The following is a 24,252-nucleotide window of genomic DNA, read 5'->3' on the forward strand; positions in this document are numbered from 1 at the left end:
ATGACCAACCAGGCCGCTCTCTGAAACAGCCCAGTACCCCAAAGATGACAGGAATATGCCAGCCATGCCCAACCACCCCCAGGACACCAGGGCCAAGCCTGAAGCGGCTGAATAAGCTGTAAACACCTCACTGGACAGGAGGCGGCCCCTTCCCTGTGGGCCCCCATAATAATGTGAAAACTAAACCAAAAGCAAACCAAAAAAAACAACAGTGTATGCATAAAAACTGCTAAGAAAATAGATTTTAAGAGTTCACTGAAACAACCCAGGTGCCTTTCAACACATGGATGGATGAATAAACTGTGCTACATGTGTACTACAAAATACTAGTCAGGCAGAAGAAAGATTGAGATTTCGTATCTTTTATAACAACTTAGATGGATTTGGCGAACATTCTCCTAAGAGAAATACCACAAGAATGGAAAAACAAGCATCACACATACTCAGTACTTAGTTAGAACCAGTAGATTAACAACTACGTGCGCATGTGAGGAAAAAACTCAACTAAATTCAAGTAAGAGGGAGTTGAGAGTGGGTTGGGTAAATTCCCACCCAACGAGTACATCGCACAGGGATACGGCACACTTCTGGGTGAAGGGCACAACTACCAACCAGACTTCAACTTTACAAAAGCAAACCATGTAACCTGATTGTATGTACTTCCATAGTAATCTGAAATAAATTTTAAAAAAAAGTATGTGTGTTGGCGGCGCCTGTGGCTCAGTGAGTAGGGCGCCGGCCCCATATGCCGAGGGTGGCGGGTTCAAACCCAGCCCCGGCCAAACTGCAACAAAAAATAGCCGGGCGTTGTGGCGGGTGCCTGTGGTCCCAGCTGCTCGGGAGGCTGAGGCAAGAGAATCGTGTAAGCCCGAGAGTTAGAGGTTGCTGTGAGCCGTGTGACGCCACGGCACTCTACCCCAGGGCGGTACAGTGAGACTCTGTCTCTACAAAAAAAAAAAAAAAAAAAAGTATGTGAGGTAATGCATACGTTAAACAGCTTGGTTTAGGCATTCCACAATGTACGCAAGTATCAAAACATCATATTGGCCTGGGCATGTGGCTCACGCCTGTAATCCTAGCACTCTGGGAGGCTGATGCGGGCAGATTGCTTGAGCTTAGGAGTTGGAGACCAGCCTGAGTAAGAACCCATCTCTAAAAATAGCTGGGTGTTGTGGCGGGCCCCTGTAGTCCCAGCTACTCAGGAGGCTGAGGCAAGAGAATCGCTTGAGCCCAGAAGTTTGAGGTTACTATGAGTTATGATACCACAGCATTCTACAGAGGGCATGAGACTATCTCAAAAAAATTATTTTGTACACCCTAAATATACACAATTTTTACTTGTCAAGAAGGGCTCTAGGGTGCACTGTGCCAAAAAGACCCTAAGATTTGTTGGTGCAGTTCATCTGCAGAAGTGTATTTGAGTTCAACGAAGAGCTGAATCATCCTAAGTTGCTTGCTTTCTCTAAGCCGCATTACTCTCACTCTAGAAATGAAGAAAATAATATCCAGAGACTGCTGTGAGGATCAAATGAAAGACTTGGTGTAAAAGCTTTTTGAAGATTAGAAATACAGTATGATATGATCAGCTCAGACTCTCCCAGAGTCTGCCAGCCTGTCCCATTCCAGACCAAGTATTAACCAGCTGGTATCTGTGCTTGCCATCTCATCGTCACAAAGAGTTCAGAGCTTTCTCAGCAGAAAGACAGCTCGGACTAAAACACCTCCAATTTCCTGGGGACTCAACCTGGAATCAAATGAAATGATTTGATGAAATCAAATGTTTCTCAATAGAAATGTACAGTGCTTAGGTTGTGGGCAAGCTTCCAAAGGGATGCATCTGGGCACTGAATCAAGGCAGTGGAGTAAAGAAACTAGCTGTCCCATTGACAGCCGGCTGACACCGCAGCCAGCAGCGTGTCTGCAGCGTTCACCTTAGCAGCACCCCTCCGATGTGCCAGGAGGGGCCAGTGGAGTGCAGACAACTCCAGCCCTTCCAGCCAAACCCATTTCCCCGAATTCTCCGTGCATGCCTCTTTTTCTCATTAAGGCTCCTGGAAACACAGCCCTGCCTGATGCTAGCAAGCCTCAGAGGCAGCAGCAGCTAATATTTTTTAAAGATGTGTAGAACAGGTTGTTTTTTTTAATTTGCCTTTTCAAGTTTTTATTTTTACACTTTTTTTGTATTAAAAAGAAAAGCATATATTACCACAAATTACAAAAGATGAAAGCCTAGAATAGAGTAACAAATGAATCACTCCAGGCTGGAGAGCAGACACGCTCAGTAACGTGCATGTTTTAATACAAGTGCAGAATGGTTTTTTGTGCTTTGTTGTTTTTTTTTTTTTTTTGAGACAGAGTCTCAAGCGTCACCCTGGGTAGAGTGCTGTGGCATCACAGCTCACAGCAACCTCCAGGTCTTGGGCTTACGCGATTCTCTTGCCTCAGTTCTAAAGCAGCTGGGACTACAGGTGCCCGCCACAACACCCAGCTATTTCTTGGTTGCAGTTGTCATTGTTATTCAGTAGGCTCGGGCTGGATTCGAAACTGCCAGCTCCAGTGTACGTGGCCAGCACCCTAGCCGCTTGAGCTGCAGGCACCAAGCCCGGAATGGTTTTTAAAGTAACAACTAAGTAAGGTTTAAGCCTGTAGTAGCAAGAGTGTAGGTTTTAAACTCCTCACTTTTCTTACATTTGGTAGGTTACAGGATAGATAAGGTGCCAAGAAACAATAATCCAAGGTAATTTCTAATCAGGAGGCATAAGGGTCTTACACAGCCCGTGTTCGGCAGCAGCCGAACCCTCCCTACAACTATACAGTTCCCCACCCTCCCTACAACTATACAGTATGCCAAGGAGCACGGGAGGGGAGGAAATACGAGTTCTGTCAAAGCAACCTCTAACACTTGCTGCCCTTGCCTCCCTCCTCCTCCTCCACAAGCAGGGGGAGGAAAGAAAGGCCCAGCCAAACCCACAGAGCTGGAACAAGCAGGCCCCTACCACTCTAACTTGGGCTCTGTTTATGTGCTCTGACGCGCTCTGCCCCTCCCCTGGCCACGTACCTAAAGGAGGCCTTTTATAAGTTTTCACCCCTCTGCCACCAACAACTCTACACCTTCCCTCTGATTTAGAGCTTTAAGGTCATTTCTGTGAAGTCAGAGTACAAATAAAGAAGCCCTGTTACCTGAGGGTCCTTCTGCTCTGATGACCTATGTCCATCTCCGCTAAGGCTAAAGGAGCTTCACCCCTGGTTCCAGGATGTCCCACTGGTGGCTACTCACCTGGGATTTAGTCAGTCGAGAAGAGCTCTAACTCATTCCACACCAAGGAAGACCTACTGAAGTGATTGATGGGCTGGACACTAGAGCCTAATTGCCAGGGTGGAAGCCCCAGCTCTGCCACTTACTAGCTATGGGACATTGTACAAGTTGTTAACCAAATTGAGTCTCAGTTTCCTGATTATAAAATGGAAGAGATGAAGTTAATAATCATACCCCCCCTTCACAGGGCTGTCTTATAAAGACAAAATAAGTTAGCTGCAGATAGCCAGCCCTTGACCAACATCAGCCTATGGGCCAGGCACCGCTGTGTTTGAAGTTAACAAGGCTGGAGTCTCAGCCTCACTGTTAGAGGCCACAGTTTGAATTCTGAGATTAAACAGCACACGCCTTTGGCTCTGAGGGCAGATGGAGAAGAGAATCCAAACCTCAGGATGAAATCCACAAGCATCAATCTGATATCTAAGGTCTTGCATAGTCCACTCCATCCTTCTTCCTATTTCCATACCAATCTCCAGGTCACCCATTCATTTGAAGAAGAAGAAAAAAAGTCAAGCATCTAAGTGCCACACAGTTAGGCTTAGTTCCTCATTGGTCAACCAGTGCCTTCCCATTCCCATTTCCTGCCCAGTCTTTAAGACAGAGGTTGAGACTCAGAGTTTCCACAAAGCCCTCCCTCGCTGGTCCAACCAACAGGACTTCCCTTTTTGAGGTCTTTGGGGTTTTACTTGGTATTCTCCATACATTGATGATTTGGTTGTATGATTTTATTTTTTAAGCCTAACTAAAGTACAAGCAAACTCAAAAGAAGGGCTGAATCTTACATTTCTTTGTACATACATCCCTAAGTGACTAGGACTTTACTATGCTTTGCACTTAGCAGAAACCCGGTAAATAAGTGATTTCCTCAATGTTACAATAGGACATAGATGGGTTAAAGAAAACTCATCATTGTTTCAAAACAAATACCCTTCCGATCAATACTCCCTCAAAGTGTAGAAGGAGACTCAATCTTTTTTTTTTTTTTTTTTTTTGAGACAGAGTCTTAAGCTGTCGCCATGGATAGAGTGCCGTAACGCCATAGCTCACGGCAACCTCAGACTCTTGGGCTTAAGCAATTCTCTTGCCTCAGCTTCCCAAGTAGCTGGGACTACAGGCACCCGCCACAACGCCCAGCTATTTTTTGGTTGCAGTTGTCATTATTATTTAGCAGGCCTGGGCCAGGTGCAAACCTGCCAGCCTCAGTGTATGTGGCTGACACTGTACTCACTAAGCTACGGGCTCTGAGCCAGGAGACTCAATCTTTAAACACAGGTTTATAGTTAAGTTGCTACTTATTGGCTGTGCAATCTTAAGGAAGTTACTTAACCTCTCTGTGGTTCACTTTCCTCATCTATAAACTGGGGATAATCAAAGTCTGTACACTTATTAGGGTAATTATAAGGATGAAATTCAATAACATATATAAAGCACTCTGAATGGAACCTGACACACAGTAATTACTCTAAATGTTTGCTAATATTATAACTATCTTCATTAAGTTCAAACCACCCAGGATGCCCCACAAAGCATTTTATAAAGTATGTTGGGCCTAGATAGTAAAGCTACAGCAGATCATTACATGCAAACCATTTTTTCCTCCTTCTTTATCATTTGGCCTATTAGGTTGTAAAAAATGGAAATAATCAATAAACTTCTATACCAAAAAGCCATCCCTTCCTCTGCACCTTATGCTGTGATAAAATCTGTCATTTTAAACTATTCTGGCCACCTCAGCAAAGCTTTGAGCATTTATACAACTCAAAACATATATATATATTTTCCCAATAGCTTGAAAGAAGAAAGGAAGATCCTAGGCAAAACTAATTCACTATCCAACTTATCAAGGCTGTACAGAGCCATCAAACTCAGCGCTTTCCCATACCTTCTTCAGTTGTGTTTTTCAGTTGGACCCAGGCATCAATGAAAACAGAAAGCCCAGCACAATTACACAGCCCGTCATCAAAACAGCAGATTTTCCATCAAACCATTTCTCTCTCTTTTTTTTTTTTTTTGCGACTATTTTTCAATGAGATTTTAATTAAGATCTGTTTTAAGGTACAAGCTAAAAGGTAAATAACACTTCAATAATGAGACAAAATGAAACTGCTGACAGATAATACTACAGAAAGAATGGGCAGTTCAAATTCACACACTGGCATTCAAAACACACACACGCACACACACACACAGAGAAAAAAAAAAAAAAAACAGAAAAACCTGGCAACTTTCTTTCAAGATATTTGCAATCAGGGGGAAAATCTCAAAACCAATTTTTGCCAGCTAGTTTTCACTCATTCTGTGTCTGCATATGACCCCTGGCCTGAGTCAAATAAAAGTTTTAATGACAATCTGGTTCCTTCAGTATAATACAGAGGTTAAGAATACAGATATAGGCTGGGCTTTAGGTTCAGGCCTATAATCCTAGCACTATGGGAGGCCAAGGCAGTAGAATTGCTTGAGCTCAGGAGTTCAAGATCAGCCTGAGCAAAGCAAGACCCCATCTCTACCAAAAATAGAAAAATTAGCAAGGGGTTATGGCAGGCGCATGTAGTCCCAGCTACTCGAGAGGCTGAAGCAGGAGGATCGCTTGAACCCAGGAGTTTAAGGTTGCTGTGAGCTAGGCTGAGGCCACAGCAGTCTAGCTTGGGCAACAGAAAAAGACTTTGTCTCAAAAAAAAAAAAAGGAATACAGATGTAAAATCTGTCACCCTCACTTCCCAGCTTCATGACAACATGCATACAAGTTCCCTAATCTCTCCATATCTCATTTTAACATCTTATAAAAAGGCAAAAATAATTATACTTCACACAGAGTTATGATTAAGAGAGCTCATTAAATAAGAATGTCCTGGCGGCGCCTGTGGCTCAGTGAGTAGGGCACCGGCCCCATATGCCGAGGGTGGCGGGTTCAAACCCAGCCCCAACCAAACTGCAACAAAAAATAGCCGGGCGTTGTGGCGGGCGCCTGTAGTCCCAGCTGCTCGGGAGGCTGAGGCAAGAGAATCGCGTAAGCCCAGGAACTGGAGGTTGCTGTGAGCCGTGTGACGCCACGGCACTCTACCCGAGGGCGGTACAGTGAGACTCTGTCTCTACAAAAAAAAGAATGTCCCTATTCATTTTTATATTCTATAATTGTTTAGCCCAGTGCCAGGCTGTAGAGCATGCTCAATAAAAGGTCATTACTACCACACTCACCTGTCTGTGCAATTCAATGGCCAATACCATGAGGCTCGTCACTTTCCAAGTCAATGTTTTTCTTGCTGAGACCTGCCGGTTTCCGGAATAGGCCCAAAAAATTTGTTTTATATAGCTCATTACAAAAAAAAAGCAAATTATAAGAAAATAGGGAACAAATTAAGCTTCCAAATTTATTAAGTAACCCCGACAGCAAACATGAAGATGCTGGGGTGGGGTGTCTGATACTCCTAAGAAACAACATTCTGACCAAGTCGTTTGATTCTTCTCACAGCCCACCTTGTACTCAGAAGGCCTCCAGGAAGCCCAGTGCATTTCCCTACTTTTTAAAAAGTTACATATTAAATATATATGTAATAGGCAAAATTAAATATCACCCAAACAGCCCAGGTCAAAGAACAGGCGCGGTGGCTCATGCCTATAATCCTAGCACTCTGCGAGGCCGAGGCAGGTGGATTGCTTACCTCGTGAGTTCTAGACTGACCAGCCTCAGGAAAAGCAAGACCCTGACTCCACTAAAAATAGATAAAACTAGCTGGGCATCACGGTAGATGCCTATAGTCCCAGCTTATGGGGAGGCTGAGGCAAGAGGTTTGCTTGAGCCCAAGAGACTGAGGTTGCTATGACCTATAATGATACCAGGGCACTCTACCCAGAGTGACAGAGGGAGACAGTGTCTCAAAAAAAGAAGAAAAGAACAAAAAGTCTTTCTTGAAATTCGTATTTAGGAACAAGATAACTAATATAATCTATGCATGTAACAAAATTAAGTGGGATTAATCATTAGCATATTTTTTCTGTCTCCACACAGGTTAGTTTGGTGTCTGCATCACTGACATTATAATGTCCAGCAGCAGCCTAGTAAAACAGGGCATAGGCAAACATATTACGTATGTGTATAGCAGCCAAATATTTTATTTCCCTAAAGAACATAAATATTCAAGTCCTGCACGGACATCACATCCCCTAAATTCTTCTAAACTGAAGAAACCAGATGAATATATCCAAAGCATCTAACAAGCATGCAATTTATATTATGCAACTTGCCTGCTGTGGCTAAATAGGAGCTCATGAGGGCAAACACGGTGACCACACACTGGGAAGTCATTTTAATTCTCCAACACTGCGTCTCGTCCAGTCACCTCAGACTGATGTTCTTCAGTCAGCAGACAGGCTTTGCAAATCAGAAGTGGTCTTAAAATCCCTCTTTGTAATTTTCAAATTGCCTGTAAAAGTAAACAAATTTCAATAAGAAATCTTAGTACAGAAACTTCTTTTCATAAGCACACATTAAAGTTAAATGAAGAATTTCTGAAAAATGTTAAGATAAGAAATTTATCTTAGGCTCAGTGCCTGTAGCCCGTAGCACAGTGGTTACAGTGCCGGCCACACACACCCAGGATGGCAGGTTCGAACCCAGCCCGGGCCAGCTAAGCAACAATGACAACTGCAATAGAAAAACAGCTGGGCGTTGTGGCAGGCACCAGTAGTCCCACCTACTTGGGAAACTGAGGCAAGTGAACCACTTACACCCAAGAGTTTGAGGTTGCTGTGAGCTGTGACTCCATAGCACTCTACCCAGGATGACAACTTGAGACTCTGTCTCAAAAAAAAAAAAAAAAAGAAATTTATCGGGCAGCGCCTGTGGCTCAGTGAGTAGGGCGCCGGCCCCATATGCCGAGGGCGGAGGGTTCAAACCCAGCCCCGGCCAAACTGCAACAAAAAAATAGCCGGGCGTTGTGGCGGGTGCCTGTAGTCCCAGCTGCTCGGGAGGCTGAGGCAAGAGAATCGCTTAAGCCCAGGAGTTGGAGGTTGCTGTGAGCTGTGTGATGCCATGGCACCCTACCGAGGGCCATAAAGTGAGACTCTGTCTCTACAAAAAAAAAAAATAAATAAATAAAAAAAAGAAAACAAAAAAAAAAAAGAAATTTATCTTAAAAAATGACAGACTCAAGAAAACTGGGGAGGAGCTGGTAACTACATAATAAAAACGTTTATAGCAAACACCTTTACAAATGATATACTTATTTATTTTTTACTTTTTTTTTTTTTTGAGATAGAGTCTCACTCTGTCACCCAGGTTAATGTACAGTGGCATTATCACAGCTCACTGCAACCACAAACTCCTGGGCTCCAGTAATCCTCCTGTCTCAGCCTCCCAAATAGCTGGGATTACTAGCATGCACTGCCATGCCCAGCTAATTTTTCTGGGTTTTGTAGAGCTAGGGTGTGGCTTTTGCTTGGGCTGGTGTCAAACTCTTGGCCTCAAGCAATCTTCCCCCCTCACCCTCTCAGAAAGTTGAGATTATAGGCATGAGCCACCATGCTTGGCCTATTTTTGACATTTTAAATCTTTGGGTTTTATACAGAATTTTCAGGAATTTAGAGGAAAACCGAGGTGCACCTGAAATGTAACATCACCAGTTATGCCGCGGCACTGAAGTAATCAATGATACTGGATACATGTATTTCCCTAGTGCCAGCAAGAAAACAAACAGCTCTGATTAGAGACTCAATCCAATGCTATAATGACAGGGTTATCACAGGATCAAATTAAATTACATTGAGAATCAATCCAAAAAAATAAAGGAACTTTAAAAAGCAAAGTTCTTATTTCAACTGTGTGCCAACATTTAACAAGAGAAAGCCTTCCCTGCCTCTCATCCCCATCAGAGACTATCTGGTTACAAACCAGAGGATCCAGAAGGTCCTTTCTAAACTTTTCCTACCCTGAGTCATGAATGAGAGCTCTGTAGTGGTTTTCTTAACTTGAAAATTCTTCCCATGGCCCTGTTACCTCTCTTAGATGCTGCGAAGTATATGACCCCTGAGCCTGCCACAATTCATGGAGGTTGTTCAAGTCAACAAACATTCATTGAGCACCTACTATGTTCCAAGCATGGTTCCTCCTCTGTAAGAATAAAAATTACCCCTTCTGGGGACGCTGTCTAGAGGCACTCAAAATGGTGCAGCGGTTGACATACCGTCGTAGGCTTTCCTACAATACAGCCTCTAACAAAACCAGGCTGTCCCGCATCCCTGGTAACAGAATTGTTTACCTTTATACCAAGAGGGTTGGGAAAGCACCAAAATCTGCATGTGGCGTGTGCCCAGGCAGACTTCGAGGGGTTCGCGCTGTGAGACCTAAAGTTCTTATGAGGTTGTCTAAAACAAAAAAACATGTCAGCAGGGCCTATGGTGGTTCCATGCATGCTAAATGTGTTCGTGACAGGATCAAGCGAGCTTTCCTTATCGAGGAGCAGAAAATCGTTGTGCAAGTGTTGAAGGCACAAGCACAGAGTCAGAAAGCTAAATAAGAAAATGAAGGGGTTTTTTTGAGTAATAAAAATTGAGACTGAAAAAAAAAAAAAGAATAAAAGTTATCCAACAACTGAATACCAGTTCAAAGTACCTGCCCGTTCTAAGTCCTCGGAAAAGCAGGATGGTGGTGTTTCCAGGAGCCATCTCCAACACCTGGGGCTTGTAGCCTTGGTACCCATACCCAGGAACTACCATGCACAGAACCTACTACCTTCAGAGACAAAGCCTGCTTGGGCACTTGCAGATCCAGTATAAAAATATAAAAGTAGCAAAATGAGTTTCCTTTTTTTTTTTGAGACAGAGTCCCACTATGTTGCCCTGGATAGAGTGCCAGGACGTCACAGCTTACAGCAACCTTCAACTCTTGGGCTTAAGCGATTCTCTTTCCTCAGCCTGTAGCTGGGACTACAGGTGCCCGCGACAATGCTCGGCTATTTTTTGGTTGTAGTTGTCATTGTTGTTTGGCAGCACGGGCTGGATTCAAACCCGCCAGCTCTGGTGTATGTGGCTGGCACCCTAGCCACTTGAGCTACAGGCACCAAGCCACAAAATGAGTTTCTAATTAAATGGTCTTAGTTCACTGCATCAAGTGTTACAAGGAAGATATTTCAAATGGCTCTCTGCAGTTGTAACACTAACTGCCTATATATGAGAAGGGAAAAAACAGGGTGATCAGGGGACGGGGTGGGAGGGAGGCAGGAGCCTTTTCACTGAATTCTCTTCTGGATTTTGTACCAGATGCAAGTATTACCTATCTAGAAATAATAATAATAAAGTTCTAATTTCAAAAAGGGATTCTAAGCTATGCCTTAAAACTAAATTATTATATGCACAGGAGGCAAGACGGCTCAATCTTGGTATATGATAGTGATTAAAAGTCTAGGATCAGCCAGGCAAGGTGGCTCACGCCCATAATCCTAGCACTCTGGTAGGCCGAAGCAGGGGAATTGCCTGAGTTCACAAGTTCAAGACCAGCCTGAGCCAGAGAGAGACGAGACCCCATCTCTAAAAATATCCAGCATTGTGGCGGGTACCTGTAGTCCCAGCTACTCGGGAGGCTGAGGCAAGAGAATCGCTTGAACCCAAGAGTCTGAGGTTGCTGTGAGCTGTGATGCCACCACACTCCCCCGAGGATGACAAACTGAGACTTTGTCTCTCAAAAACAAAAGTCTAGGATCAGTAGAACATGGATCATGATGCCACTTAAAAATCTGCCTATATGTGAATCCACTCTGCCACCTCCTAAATGTGATGGTAGAGGGTTTACTCTTCAAGAACTAACCTATCCTGGCCCAACGCCCATAGCTCCGTGAGTAGGGCACCAGCCACATACACTGAGGCTGGTGGGTTCGAGCCTTGGCTGGGTCTGCTAAACAATGACAACTACAACTAAAAAATAGCCAGGTGTTGTGGTGGGTGCATGTAGCCCCAGGTACTCAGGAGGCTGAGGCAAGAGAATCACTTAAGCCCAAGAGTTTGAGGTTGCTGTGAGCTGTGACGCCATGCCACTCTACTGAGGGTGACATAGTGAAACTCGATCTCAAAAAAAAAAAAAGAACTAACCTATCCTATGGTAGGATAAGGTAAGCTGTTGGGAAGATTCAGTTAGTACACATTTTAGGCTAGTCACTGCTTTAGTGCCTAATCACTACATGTTAGCCATGATAACTGTATTACATCAGCACTCGTCCATTCACTTTGAGGAATTTATACTGATAAAGTAGAGAACCTGGAATGTGGCTGTTTGTGTAATTCTTAGCTAGTGTGAAACCAGTTCAATCTTTTGTTTACTACAAAATAAACATTACACAGCCAAAAAAAAGGAGATAAGCAAGAGGAAAATCACTAAAAGAACAAATTGCCAGTCAAGTTTCCGCACAAGTCATTGGTGACACAATAGTCTTGCCTCAAAAGCTGACTACATTATAGACAATTTGGAAGCCACTGAGATGGCTTCAATCATCCCTTGAGGTCCAACATTTCTGTCCATATCCCCTCAGATCAAATAGAAATCTTCTCTCTGGCAATTTAAAAATTCAATAGCAAAGAGAATTTGTTTCCATTTTTTTCCCTTCAAAAAAAATTAAATTTCCTGAATGGATTGATAAGCAAAAATCTCTCTCAAAGAATACATTATCAGAAGATCTCAGAAGATGGCTTCTCAGAGGATTTTTATGGGGTGCATAAACTGTGAGCCGTGTGAAACTTATGGGAGCATGTAAGGAGCCTGCGCCACCAGGGCCCACAGCTGCAGAGGGTCTGGGGGACTGCACTGTGTCGATCCAGGGGCTTAAACCAGGTCTGAATGAACCTGTGGAAAAGAAAGGCAAATGGTTCTATTAAAAATATAAACTGCAAATTGCTGACAAGAATATTGGGCAATTATTAAAATGCAGCAATTACAGATATAATAGAGCCAAGCTAAACAGTTTGGTGCCCAAAGGCAAACCACAGCAAGTTTACACCGGATCTTAAAACATCTCCGAGGAAGTCCAAGGCAAGTTGAAACTACACACTGCTGTTTGTAACAAAGAGGGAGCTTTTCTTCTCTTAGTGTAAGAGTCCCTCTATAGTGTAACTTGTTTGAAAGGAAAATAAACTGCAGAGAGTTTCTGTCTAATCTTCCCAGTGCGGTGACAGGCTCCCGATGCAGAGGAGAAGAAAAAGGGGAGCGTGTCCTTCCCACTCAGTTGAACTCCAGTTTGAGCCACGACTTGGACACATCAGTGCCTGGACACACAGCTGAGGGGTTGGTTCTCTACCTAGAAGAATTGATGGATGACTAAAGACTGCTGAAAAGTTGTAGCTTTGAAATAAAATCAGGGAAATACAAATTCATCTTTCTTCTGCAAAGAGCAGGGACTCCTGGCCCTGACTTTCTGATCTCACTCAATCTCTGGACTTCGTGAACTAAATGCTTCCTTTAGAAATAGCAATTGGGGGCGGCGCCTGTGGCTCAGTTGGTAGGGCGCCGACCCCATACACCGAGGGTGGCGGGTTCAAACCCAGCCCCGGCCAAACTGCAACCAATTTTTTGGTTGTGGCGGGTGCGTTGTGGCGGGTGCCTGTAGTCCCAGCTGCTCGGGAGGCTGAGGCAGGAGAATCACTTAAGCCCAGGAGTTGGAGGTTGCTGTGAGCTGTGTGATGCCACGGCACTCTACCTGAGGGCCATAAAGTGAGACTCTGTCTCTACAAAAAAAAAAAAGAAATAGCAATTAGGTCCTCTGAGATCAGGAAAGAACAATTGGGGGTCTACTGTGTAATGGCCATTTTGCCCCCATTTCAAAGCAATGGGTTCCATTCAAAGGATATGAGAATGCTTTGTATGTACAAATTAACAACAAAATTCTGAGTGAGAGCTTCATGGGTTAAAAAGCAAAAGATGAACGTACTACTGACTCTGCTAATTTCCGAGTTCCCTCGTATTTATTTCTGAGGACACTGAACTGAGCATGCCGCCCCACCTTGCCTAGAGTACACAGATAAAGACCTGGATTAGCTGGAAAACCTACCGAAATAAAGCCTTTAAAACATCACAGGTAAAACCAGTGTTCAAAAGGAACTGGCTGGGAAAAACAGTCCCTGGGGTGAGAATTTTTTAAAGAGCAAATGTTGCTCTATCTTAGAGGACATCTGTGGCAAAATGAGGGTGATTTCTGGCAACAGGATAAGAACAAGTAAGAAAAAAGTACTGACGTCCCCTTAGATGGTTCACATGCCTGTCTATGTCCAGGAGATGATTCAGAAATAGCACTAAATCACCACTAACTTGCAGCTGATCAATTTTTCAGTTAAAAAAATAGCATACTAAAGACATATTAATGTATTGAATAACATATAAAACTGGAAGTTATGAACATGGTTTTATTGGAAAAGAGGAGCCACAAACCCCAAGACCAACACTTGCCTAAAATAACACAAGTCAAGGCCAAGATAGTGCTCTTCACATGACTACCATTCAACCTCTCAGCCTCAGATCTGTCCCCACAAACAGGGAACCAGCTCTCACCTCAACATTCAATTTCTGAAAACAGAACCTTTTTTCCAGGAGAGGGGGAAGCCTACCACAGCTGCCAGACGTTCCATCTTGACCTGCACTCTGCACAAATCATAACTGGTTCCAACTGATCACAACTATGCCTTGACTTCAGGAAGATGGATACCAGCAATAATAAATTGGGAGGTGCCTGTGGGTCAGTGAGTAGGGCACCAGTCCCATATACCGAGGCTGGCAGGTTCGAACCCAACCCAGGCCAAACTGCAACAAAAAATAGCCGGGTGTTGTGGTGGGTGCCTGTAGTCCCAGCTACTCAGGAGGCTGAGGCAAGAGAATCGCCTAAGCCCAAGAGCTGGTTGCTGTGAGCTGTGACACAATGGCACTTTACCCAGGGCGACAAAATGAGACTCTGTCTCTAAAAAAAAAAAAAACTCCTTGATACTGCTAACCTCAAAGTTCTCTGAAAATACAAACCTGTGCCTTATCGTATCCTAATGTTGACGCTCCCTTCCCCCCAATCAGGAGAAGAAAACAAAATCAGGAAAATATTCAACACATGAGAACTTCCTAAGGCCAGCGATAGATGGAGAGGAATTTAAAGATTACCAATGCCTAAACTCAAATAGTAAATAGCACCTGAGTTTCTGGTACCTTAAACATGTAATGGTTTCCTAACAGATCATTAAAATGTTTCTTCTCTGCCACTTAAGTGAATTTTTGGGAGAAATACCCAGCAAAGTCTACACATGGTTAAATAAAAGCTGGTAGAGTTGTAGGGTGTCCAACACCCAATCTGCAGGGGGCGAGGGGCATGCAGATTACTTGGGGACTGTTTTGCTTATCTGTAGTGGCAAGAAGAGTCTGCATGGGCCTTTTCTTTTGCTCATCAGCTTTCATCAGTGTTTGTGTATTTAACGTGTGGCCCAAGACAACTTTTATTCTTCCAATGTGTGGCAGAAAAAAGGTTGGACACCTCCTGTTAGAGGAATTATTCTGATGGCGATAACATGTTGATGGTTGATTGGGAAGGTTCAGAACCACTGTTCTCAACCTTCCCAATGCCACAACCCTTTAATGCACTTCCTCTTGTTCTGGTGACCCCAACCAGAAAATTATTTTTAGTAGCAATGAAAATAATCTTATGGTTGGGGGTCACAACATGAGGAACTGTATTAAAGGATCGCGGCATTAGGAAGGTTGAGAACCACTGGTTTAGAAGAAAGGCAGATGGATAACACCAATATCTAGCTTGGCAACCTATAAAAAGGGGGCATACAGGATGCAGGACAGATACTGTTGTTTGTATGATGACATCTGGATGCCCTGTAAGACCTGGACGCAGAGAAAGCAAAGCCACCTTCCTGAGTCACAACAGCAACTCTCAGATTTCTCTATTACACAGGAAAATCCGATAATTCCAAATCCCCATTTTTGCCTTGGCACAAAAAGGGAAAAAGTTCTAGATATAAGAAATCTTTGGAATTACATCCAAGCGCAATCAATACCCATCAAATATTTACTCCCATGTGCCCAGCACTGTTCAAGATGCCAGGGATACTTCAGTGAAAAAAGGGCCTAAATATCCAGCAATTGTGGAACGTATGGTCTAGCTGGTATCAGTGACTGCTTAAGGCAAGACATTTAATTTCCTGAGCTTCATTTCTTTGTTCAACAAATCTGTCTTTGTTGCTTACTCTGCCAGGCAACGGGGATATAATGAACAAAGAGACATGCTCTTTGCACTCATAGGCTTAAAGTCTAGTGAGACAGATGGACAAATAATCACAAATTTGGAATTACACTGTATGATAAGAGCTCTAAAGGAAAAGTATCTGCAACCTGAAGATAAGCAGAAATTTAAAAGATCAGATGAGGAAGGACGCTACTGATAGAGGAAACCACAGACCCCCAGCACTGGAAGGAGCAAGGCTGCAGAGCCAGAAAAAAAAAAAAAAACAGAAAAGGAGAAGTTTCAAAGAGAACAGTGTGATCAGATCGGGTTTTTAAACAGGACCATGCACACTATCTGTGTGCATACATATTTATATATATGTGCACCTGTAAGTGTGATGGGCACACTAGAACTTTGACTCAAACTGTATGAAAGCAATTTATGTAACCAAAACATTTGTACCCCCATGATATTCTGAAATAAAAATAAAAGATTTCCCTCGACACTGCATGGAGAACAGACTAAAGGGAGGTCAGATACATAGATCAGTTCAAATTCTTACAGTAGATTAGACCAAAATAAAAGACAAAGCCTAGATCATAATGGTGGTTCAGTTTCTTCCTTTGTAAGGAGTAATAACAAACTAAACTTACCTACATCACAGGGTTATTGCAAGAATCAAATGAGATTATACATGTACCATATTAAAGCTATCATTATCTACCATTAGCAGGCTGTTTCTACTAGGGAGATTTATTGTCCTGAAGCCTGAGGTTAATTAAGGTCCCAACATGCTATGGCTGCCATTGGCAGGAAAAGAAAGGAGAAAGAATACCCTTGAACTACCTGTACTGGTAGGCATGGGGGAGGCGGAAGCCATGGAGAATAAGCAGCGGTGAGCAGAGAAGCTGAGCTCCCCTCGGCCTGCTCCATACTGCACATCTTCAGAGCTGCTGTGTGAAGATTCAAATTCTTACAGTAGATTAGACCAAAATAAAAGACAAAGCTGCCCTGAAGGGGCCCGGCCCACTCTCACTCTAGGCTGAGAGCATGATCAACATGCTGGCCCCAGCATTCTCGATTTCTACCTGGGGCTGAACTTCAGTCAATTCTTAAAAACCGCTCACATAACAGTCAGGGGGCGTGGGGAGAAGCAGAGGGAGGGTCCTCGACCCACTGATGTTTTATGTTTGTTGTCCCACATAAACAAACACACAAAAACAAAACAACGGTAGGGTCAGTCCCTGACATCCTCCTGTACTGGTATGCAATGGTTAAAAGCAAAATACGGCAAAAAGGGGAGACTGGGCATGAATACATTTCACAAGGTTGTAAAAGACCATGTTTTGTTCAAATTCACAAAGTAGGATGGATTTTCCACACACTCTTGCAATACTCTAAAAATCCCCTTTTCACATATAAGATTTTTGCATACAAAGATTTTTGTTGTTTATCTTTTATAAGACCATCTGCTTTTAAGCTAGAATTAATAGAGAACCTGGTTCACCCAGCTGTGCTACAGTGGACAAGTCATTTAGCCTCCATGACTCCCTCATCTATAAAAGGGTGGTAATTTTTTTGTTTTTTTAGAGATAAGGTCTCATTCTATTTCCCAGGTGAATACAGTGATGCAATCACAGCTCACAGCAGCCTCAAGTAATCCATCCACTTTAGCGTCCTTTAGTCTCCCAAGTAGCTGGGACTACTACAGGGTCTGGCTATCCTGCTTAGGCTGATCTCGAACTCCTGGCCTCAAGTGATCTTCCCAAACTGCCTTGGTCTTCCAAAGTGACAAGATTACAGGTGTGAGGCACTACATCTGGCCAGTAACAATATTTTGATTATATATGAGATACAATATGGGGATGGCACCTAAAATAATACGTGGCCCACACAAATCATTTTAAATAAATAATAGTCATTGGTGCTTTTATGGTTAAAATACAGCTAGACTCTCAGAAAAAAATAATCACTAGTAGCAAGATAATATAAATAGCAGTTTATAGCAAGTTTTAGAATAATTTTGAGACTAGATTTTATCATTTAGAATTTCTAAAAGTCCTTCCATCACCAAAAAATGATGATTCCAAATTCAATATGAGTTCTAGGCTCAGCGCCTGTAGTTCAGAGGCTAGGGCATGAGCCACATACACCAGAGCTGGTGGGTTCGAACCCTGCCAAACAACAATGACAACTACAACCAAAAAATAGCTGAGCATTGTGGTGGGCACTGTGGTCCCAGATACTTAGGAGGCTGAGGCAAGATAATTCCTTAAGCTCAAAGAGTTTGAGGTTGCTGTGAGCTGTGACGCCACAGCACTCTACCCAGGGGACAGCTTGAGACTCTGTCTCCAAAAAAAAAAAAAGAGTTCTAAAGATAGTCACAATGTTGCAAAGCTGTTTAAAGGGTAGTGAAGCTACTGCCTCAATATTTCTGGTATAAGTTACAGGATCTGTCTGCATAGCCCTCCACAATTCTATTTTATGATTCCTTAATTAGCTGCAGGGATTAGCAAGGAGCTGACTGCAGAACTTAGCCTGGCACTGCCATCAAACCACCCAAGCTACCTAGAATGAGGAATCAGATGTGATTGTAAGGGTTGAAATCAGGAAGCTTAATTATTCTTGCAAAATTCAACACATCTGAATATTCTCAGGTCAATTGTTATCATACTCAAGCCCTAGCAAGCACCTGGGCATTGAAAGAAGGTCTTGAAAAAAGCTTTAGGGAAGCTGTATCTCTTACACTTCTAGTAGACATTAATCAGGGATTCTGCAAATATATGAATTCAGAAAAACACTCTAGCAATAGACACTGTGCTAATTACAATTAAGCTGGGTTTTTTTTCCTTCTCACTGACTTCCAGTACAAATTATTCCTCTGGAATGAGAGGAGGCGCTCAATAGATACATTTCAATTATTTAACTCATATAATCAGATAAGGAATGGGTTGAACAGCCCAGGCATGGGAAACATTGAGAATTAAAACCTCTCAGTGGCTGGTGGCGCCCATAGCTCAGTGGATAGGGTGCTGGCCACATACACCCAGGCTGGCTGGTGGGTTCAAACCCGGCCCAAGCCAGCTAAACAACAATGACAACTGCAACAAAAAAAAAATAGCCAGGTGTTATGGCAGGTACCTGTAATCCCAGCTACTTGGGAGGCTGAAGGAAGAGAATGGCTTAAGCCCAAGAGTTTGAGGTTGCTGTGAGCTGTGACGCCACAGCACTCTACCCAGGGCAACAGCTTGAGACTCTGTCTCAAAAATAATAATAATAATAAAACCTTTCAGTGGTTGCCCACTGCTATCAGGATAAAGACCAAAACTCTTTACATGTCCATTTAGTCTAAACTCATCCACTGTGCAGGCCAGAATAGTGTCAGCCAGAATAGTGTCAATTCTGTCCCACAAAAGGGCCAAGTCCTCACCTTTCAGAAGCAATGTTCACTGTCCTGGAACTCAACATCTCTCCATGGCTCCAGTAAGACAGCCACTTTCTATCATCTCTACAACCTAGCAGAAGCCTTACTTCTTTCAGGAAACCTCCTCTGATTCCCTCAGATGAAGTCAAACTTTGGACACTGGAATGTAGTGCAATTCAACTCTGCAGATTAATGTTTGTGCAATTATTTCCTCCAGATATGGCTTTTCCACTGGTCTATTAACTCCAGTAAGACAGATAGACCGCAGTATACCTATACTTGGCTTGTAGCGGGCATTCAATGAAGGTGCCATAATGGATAGCAGTATGAAATAATCCTTGTGCACATTAGATAAAAATAGTATGGAACAATGATAAATTATTAGAACATTTCTCAATATCAAATGACAACCCAATAAATAAGAAAAAACTGCAGGGCTCAGCTCCTGTAGCTCAGCAGCTAGAGTGCCAGCCACATATACGGGAGCTGGTGGGTTCAAATCCAGCCTGGGCCTGCCAAACAATGACAACTACAACCAAAAAATAAAAATAGCTGGGCGTTGTGGCGGGCACCTGTAATCCCAGCTACTTGGGAGGCTGAGGCAAGAGAATTGCTTAAGAGTTTAAGGTTGCTGTGAGCTCTGATGCCATGGCACTTTACTGAGGGCAACACAGTGACACTCTTGTCTCAAAAGAAAAAAAAAAAACCTGCAGGCATCCTCAAAGGAACATAAGGCAGGAATTCTACCATCAACACATTTTGGTCTTGGTCTTACTTCATCTCTAACATGAAGTGATTAAATAAGAAAATCTTTTATTTTATCTCTTCTGAGTCTTTGTAGTCAGAAAAAGAAATCTTTTATACTATACCTTACTTCGAATTGTCATTATATAGACTAACGATCCTGAATCCCTCTTTAGAAAATGAGACTACAGACACGTTTGTGGAAATCTGAAAAGCATGATCATTGGCTAGTAGGAATAACTTAACAAAACTGGGAAATATTACTCCCAAATCATCAACAACATAAAAATAAATAAAACACTACATTAACTATTTTTAAGGTATAACTTACATAAACAAACAATTTTAAATGCAGTATCTAACTGCATTTAAATGATTTCAGTATGTAAGCACACACAAAACCTGAATTTTGTCAGATCTGCCCATTTTGATCAAAACCTGCTATCCCTTGAAGTCCAGGAACTCTATTCATTCTCCTTACCTCATTCCCAAAGCCACTTTTGATTAATCCCATCCCACTGTGAACACTGTCTCCTCAGCATTTTATATGTAATTTGTTATCATCTACTCAGAGCCAACTCAGAATGTTAGAAACAGATAACATCTACTCCAACCCTGTAACTTTACAGATTAGCAAACCAAGTAGTAGCAAGGCTTAATGACCGACCCACTGTTACACAGCTAGTTAGTAGCTAAGCCAAGATTCCTCCACATGCTGCTTTGTGATTATTCTCTTGCCTTCAAGTGTTTGTACTTGTTCCTCTTCCTATTAGAGCAGTGACTTTCAACCGGTGTGCTGTGGCACACTGGGGTGCCGTGAAAGGATCTTGGGTGTGCCACAAAAATTTTTAAAGACATTAATTAAATTATTTTCTAAAGAAGTTCAAAGCATAGTAAGCATATTTTTTTTAACTCATTTTTTGATCGACATAATTTTTTTTTGCGACAGAGTTTTACTTTGTCACCCTCAGTACAGTGCTGTGGCATCATAGCTCACTGCAACCTCAAACTCTTGTGCTCAAGCACTCCTCCTGCCTCAGCCTCCCGAGTAGGTGGGACTACAGGTACCTGCCACAACACCCCACTAATTTTTCTATTTTTGGTAGAGATGGGTTCTCACTTTGCTCAGGCTGGTCCCAAACTCTTGAGCTCAGCATTCCACCCACACTGTCCTCTCAGAGTGCTAGGGTTACAGGCATGAGTCACCACACCAAACTGATCAACATAATTTAAGTGAGCCGCAGAAGTTTTATAGCTTCAAGCATGCTGTGAGATTTAAAAAAAAAAAAAAAAAGGCTGAAAAACACTGTATTAGAGACTAACACCCTTACTTTCTTGCGACCCCCAAAAATGTCCCACTTACTATCTCTTGAGCACCTACTGTGTGCTTCACAATTTCTCATTCAGTCTTCTCACCAACCAGGAGACAGATGCCCTTTACTCCATTTTATAGTGAAAAAAATAAGGCTTCAGAATGCTAAGCAACCCCAAGGCACCAGCTAGTAAGTCCCGGCACCAGGATTTGAGCCCAAGTCTGTGTAATTCCACAGCCCATGCTCTGAACCACTGCATACAGAAGTTCCTCCAGAAACAGCTGACTTCCCAAGAAAGGCAGGGACTATGTGTGATCACTAAACCACTAGCTGGCCCTGCGTGGACAGCCACCTTCTGGTGGTGGGCAGTTTGACAAGCTCTGATACAAGGGACAAGTTACTCTGTTCTGAAACCAGAGTAGCAAAGCTTGATCGGCAGTTTTAGCTTAATGTCATTTATTCACTTAACATTTATTACCACCTACCATATGCTGGGCATGGTTCAGGGAGCTGGGCACACTGAATACATCCCTATTTTCATGGAGTTTGCCTTCTAATGGGAAAGACAGACAACAAATATAAAATATGCATTTCAGGCAATGGGGAGAGCAGGTGCAAAGGCCCTGAGGTGATAGCACACTTCACACCGCCTCGGAGCAGCGTACAATAATATGTAGTGGAAAGTGTGAGGTCTCACCCAAGTTCAAATCCCTGCCCAAACTCTTTCAAGCAATATAATTTTCTCTTCTTCATGGGGTTGTTATGACAATTAAACAAATTAATAATATATAAAGCACTTAAAACCTAGTAGGTTGTTAGGGTTCAGGAAATGGTAGCCATGATTATTTTTAACTAGTCATTGATAACTCAGCTCCATTCAAGATAATTTTTTTTTTTTCAATTTGAATCCAGGGTTAAATTATACTGTTAAATTTATAAATGGAAAATAACTTCCTCCCAAGTCTTTTTACTTCCTTGGCTGGGCTTCCTGTCCTGAAGAGGAGAGCTCTGAAGGAAGCATGCAGATGTTACTGTAGTAAGAACAGAGGGAGGCAAATTAACTCTACAACTGCATTAATATAAATTATGCTCTTCATTCCACATAACCTCTACTCTGAAGAATCTGACACTTCTTCAGTAATGAATTTACTGCCCCTTGGATTTAAGTTATTGATTTCACAAGACCAGGTTCTACCAGTCTTGACTCCTCACTTATACCACTGACAGGTCCCAGCAATAACTTCAATTACAATCCTTTCTATGTTGAGAAGGATTAAACTTCATTTCGAAATTAAGACAGTCATTCAATTTTTTTTTTTTTTTTGTAGAGACAGAGTCTCACTTTATCGCCCTCGGTAGAGTGCCGTGGCCTCACACAGCTCACAGCAACCTCCAACTCCTGGGCTTAAGCGATTCTCTTGCCTCAGCCTCCAGAGTAGCTGGGACCACAGGCGCCCACCACAACACCCAGCCATCCTTTGGTTTGCAGTTCAGCCGGGGCCGAGTTCGAACCCTCCACCCTCGGTATATGGGGCCTTTACCGACTGAGCCACAGGCGCCGCCCAGACAGTCATTCAATTTTAAAAATCCTTTCTCCCAAGTCCTTTTTGCCTAAAATTAACATTTCTTTACAAACAAATCAGAACATCAAAGCAAAATTCAAGAGTCCGGCAATCTCCAGACTGTTCCTTAGGGCACAACCCCCAAGCAAGGCAACTCTGGAAGGTACCTTGAGCAAGCCAAGGAGCGCCCAGAATCAAGGAAGATGTCAAGGCCCCAGGGACATTCTGCCCCTCTTTCCCATATCTGAGCTCACTTCATTAAGCTCTGTTTCCTTTTCAGCTTGGTAGCCTGACGAGTTAGTGGGCAAACCACAAGCAGAGAGAAACCACAGCAAGTCCATGCCTTCTGGAGATAACACAGGAGTCTTCCCAAACCACTTTAATGCTGGGGAAAGCCCAGGTGGCTGTTTCAGGTCAGCCAATGAAAAAGAGGTTAATGTTCTAGTCCAGGTGTCCTCAAACTGCGGCCTGCGGGCCACATGAAGTGGTGTGAATTGTATTTGTACCCATTTTGTTTTTTACTTCAAAATAAGATATGTGCAGTGTGTATAGGAATTTGTTCATAGTTTTGTTTTGTTTTTTTTAACTATAGTCAAGCCCTCCAACAGTCTCAGGGACAGTGAATTGGCCCCCTGTTTAAAAAGTTTGAGGACGCCTGTTAATCTAGTCTCAAGTGAGGCTTTTACAAATCAGATTCTTGGGGCCAGGACAGGTGCCTCACGCCTGTAATTCTAGCATTCTGGGAGGCCGAGGCAGGACTGCCCACTTAAGTTCAGGCGTTCGAACTAGCCTGAGCAAGAGCAAGACCCCGTCTCTACAAAAAATAGAAAAATTAAATGGGCATTGTGGCAAGCACCTATAGTCCCAGCTGTTCAGGAGGCTGAGGCAAGAAAATCGCTTGAGGCCAGAAGTTTGGGGTTGCAGTGAGCTATGATGATGCTACTGCACTCTAGCCTGGGTGTCAGAGCAAGAAGGAAGGAAGGGAGGGAGGAGGGAGGAAGGAAGGAAGGAAGGAAGGAAGGAAGGAAGGAAGGAAGGAAGGAAGGAAGGAAGGAAGGAAGGAAGGAAGGAAGGAAGGAAGGAAGAAAGGAAGGAAGGAAGGAAGGAAACCAGATTCTTTTTCCAGACAAAGCTGATGTTCCCCACCCCCCTTCTTTTTAGAGACAGGGTCTCACTCTGTCACCCAGGCTGAAGTACAATAGTATAATCCTCTAATTCCTGGGCCAAGCAATCCTCCCCCCTTAGACATCCAAGTCCTGGGTTCATAGGCTGAGGCATCTTCTGGCCTAATTTTCTCCTTATAATGCCCTGAGTACACATATAACAGGAGCTATAGGAAATCTATACACTCTTTCTTCTTCTCATTCATTTATTCATTCAACAAATATTTATGTAAAGTCTGCTCCATGCCAGGACTGTTGTAGTTATGAGGTTTCAACAGGGAACAAAACAGAAAGATTTCAGCCCTGATGGAGCTTACATTCTAGTCAGGGAGACAATATAAACAAGACATATATAGATAAATGCTTAAAAATAAACAAATAAAACAGAGAAGAGAGAAAGGAGTATGTCTGTAGGTCTCTGGCTTGGTTTGTTTCTGTTCAGAGTAAGGACCCATAGGAAGTGAACTTTGTAGATATTTTCTCTGGAGAGAAAAATACTCCAAGCAAAGGGAACAGCATGTGCAAAGGCCCTGAGGCAGAGCGTG

General features: G+C 43.0%; 2 protein-coding genes across 2 annotated transcripts in view; one reads left to right on the forward strand and one right to left on the reverse strand.

The window, feature by feature from the left end:
• Nucleotides 1-24,252, reverse strand: part of TGFBR3 (transforming growth factor beta receptor 3) — a 211,905-nt gene that overhangs the window by 176,772 nt on the left and 10,881 nt on the right. Inside the window, exon 2 of the mRNA XM_053591992.1 lies at nucleotides 7,559-7,737. Within this exon, the coding sequence (XP_053447967.1) occupies nucleotides 7,559-7,619 (61 nt within the window). The 5' untranslated portion in view covers nucleotides 7,620-7,737. The remainder of the gene's footprint in view (nucleotides 1-7,558; nucleotides 7,738-24,252) is intronic.
• LOC128586291 (60S ribosomal protein L34-like) lies at nucleotides 9,462-9,867 on the forward strand. The gene has a single exon (XM_053591993.1). It carries the CDS (start codon nucleotides 9,475-9,477, stop codon nucleotides 9,826-9,828), a length of 354 nt encoding a protein of 117 aa, XP_053447968.1. The 5' UTR covers nucleotides 9,462-9,474; the 3' UTR covers nucleotides 9,829-9,867.

This window comes from Nycticebus coucang, chromosome 5 (genome assembly GCF_027406575.1).
Source record: "Nycticebus coucang isolate mNycCou1 chromosome 5, mNycCou1.pri, whole genome shotgun sequence".
Lineage (NCBI taxonomy): Eukaryota > Metazoa > Chordata > Mammalia > Primates > Lorisidae > Nycticebus > Nycticebus coucang.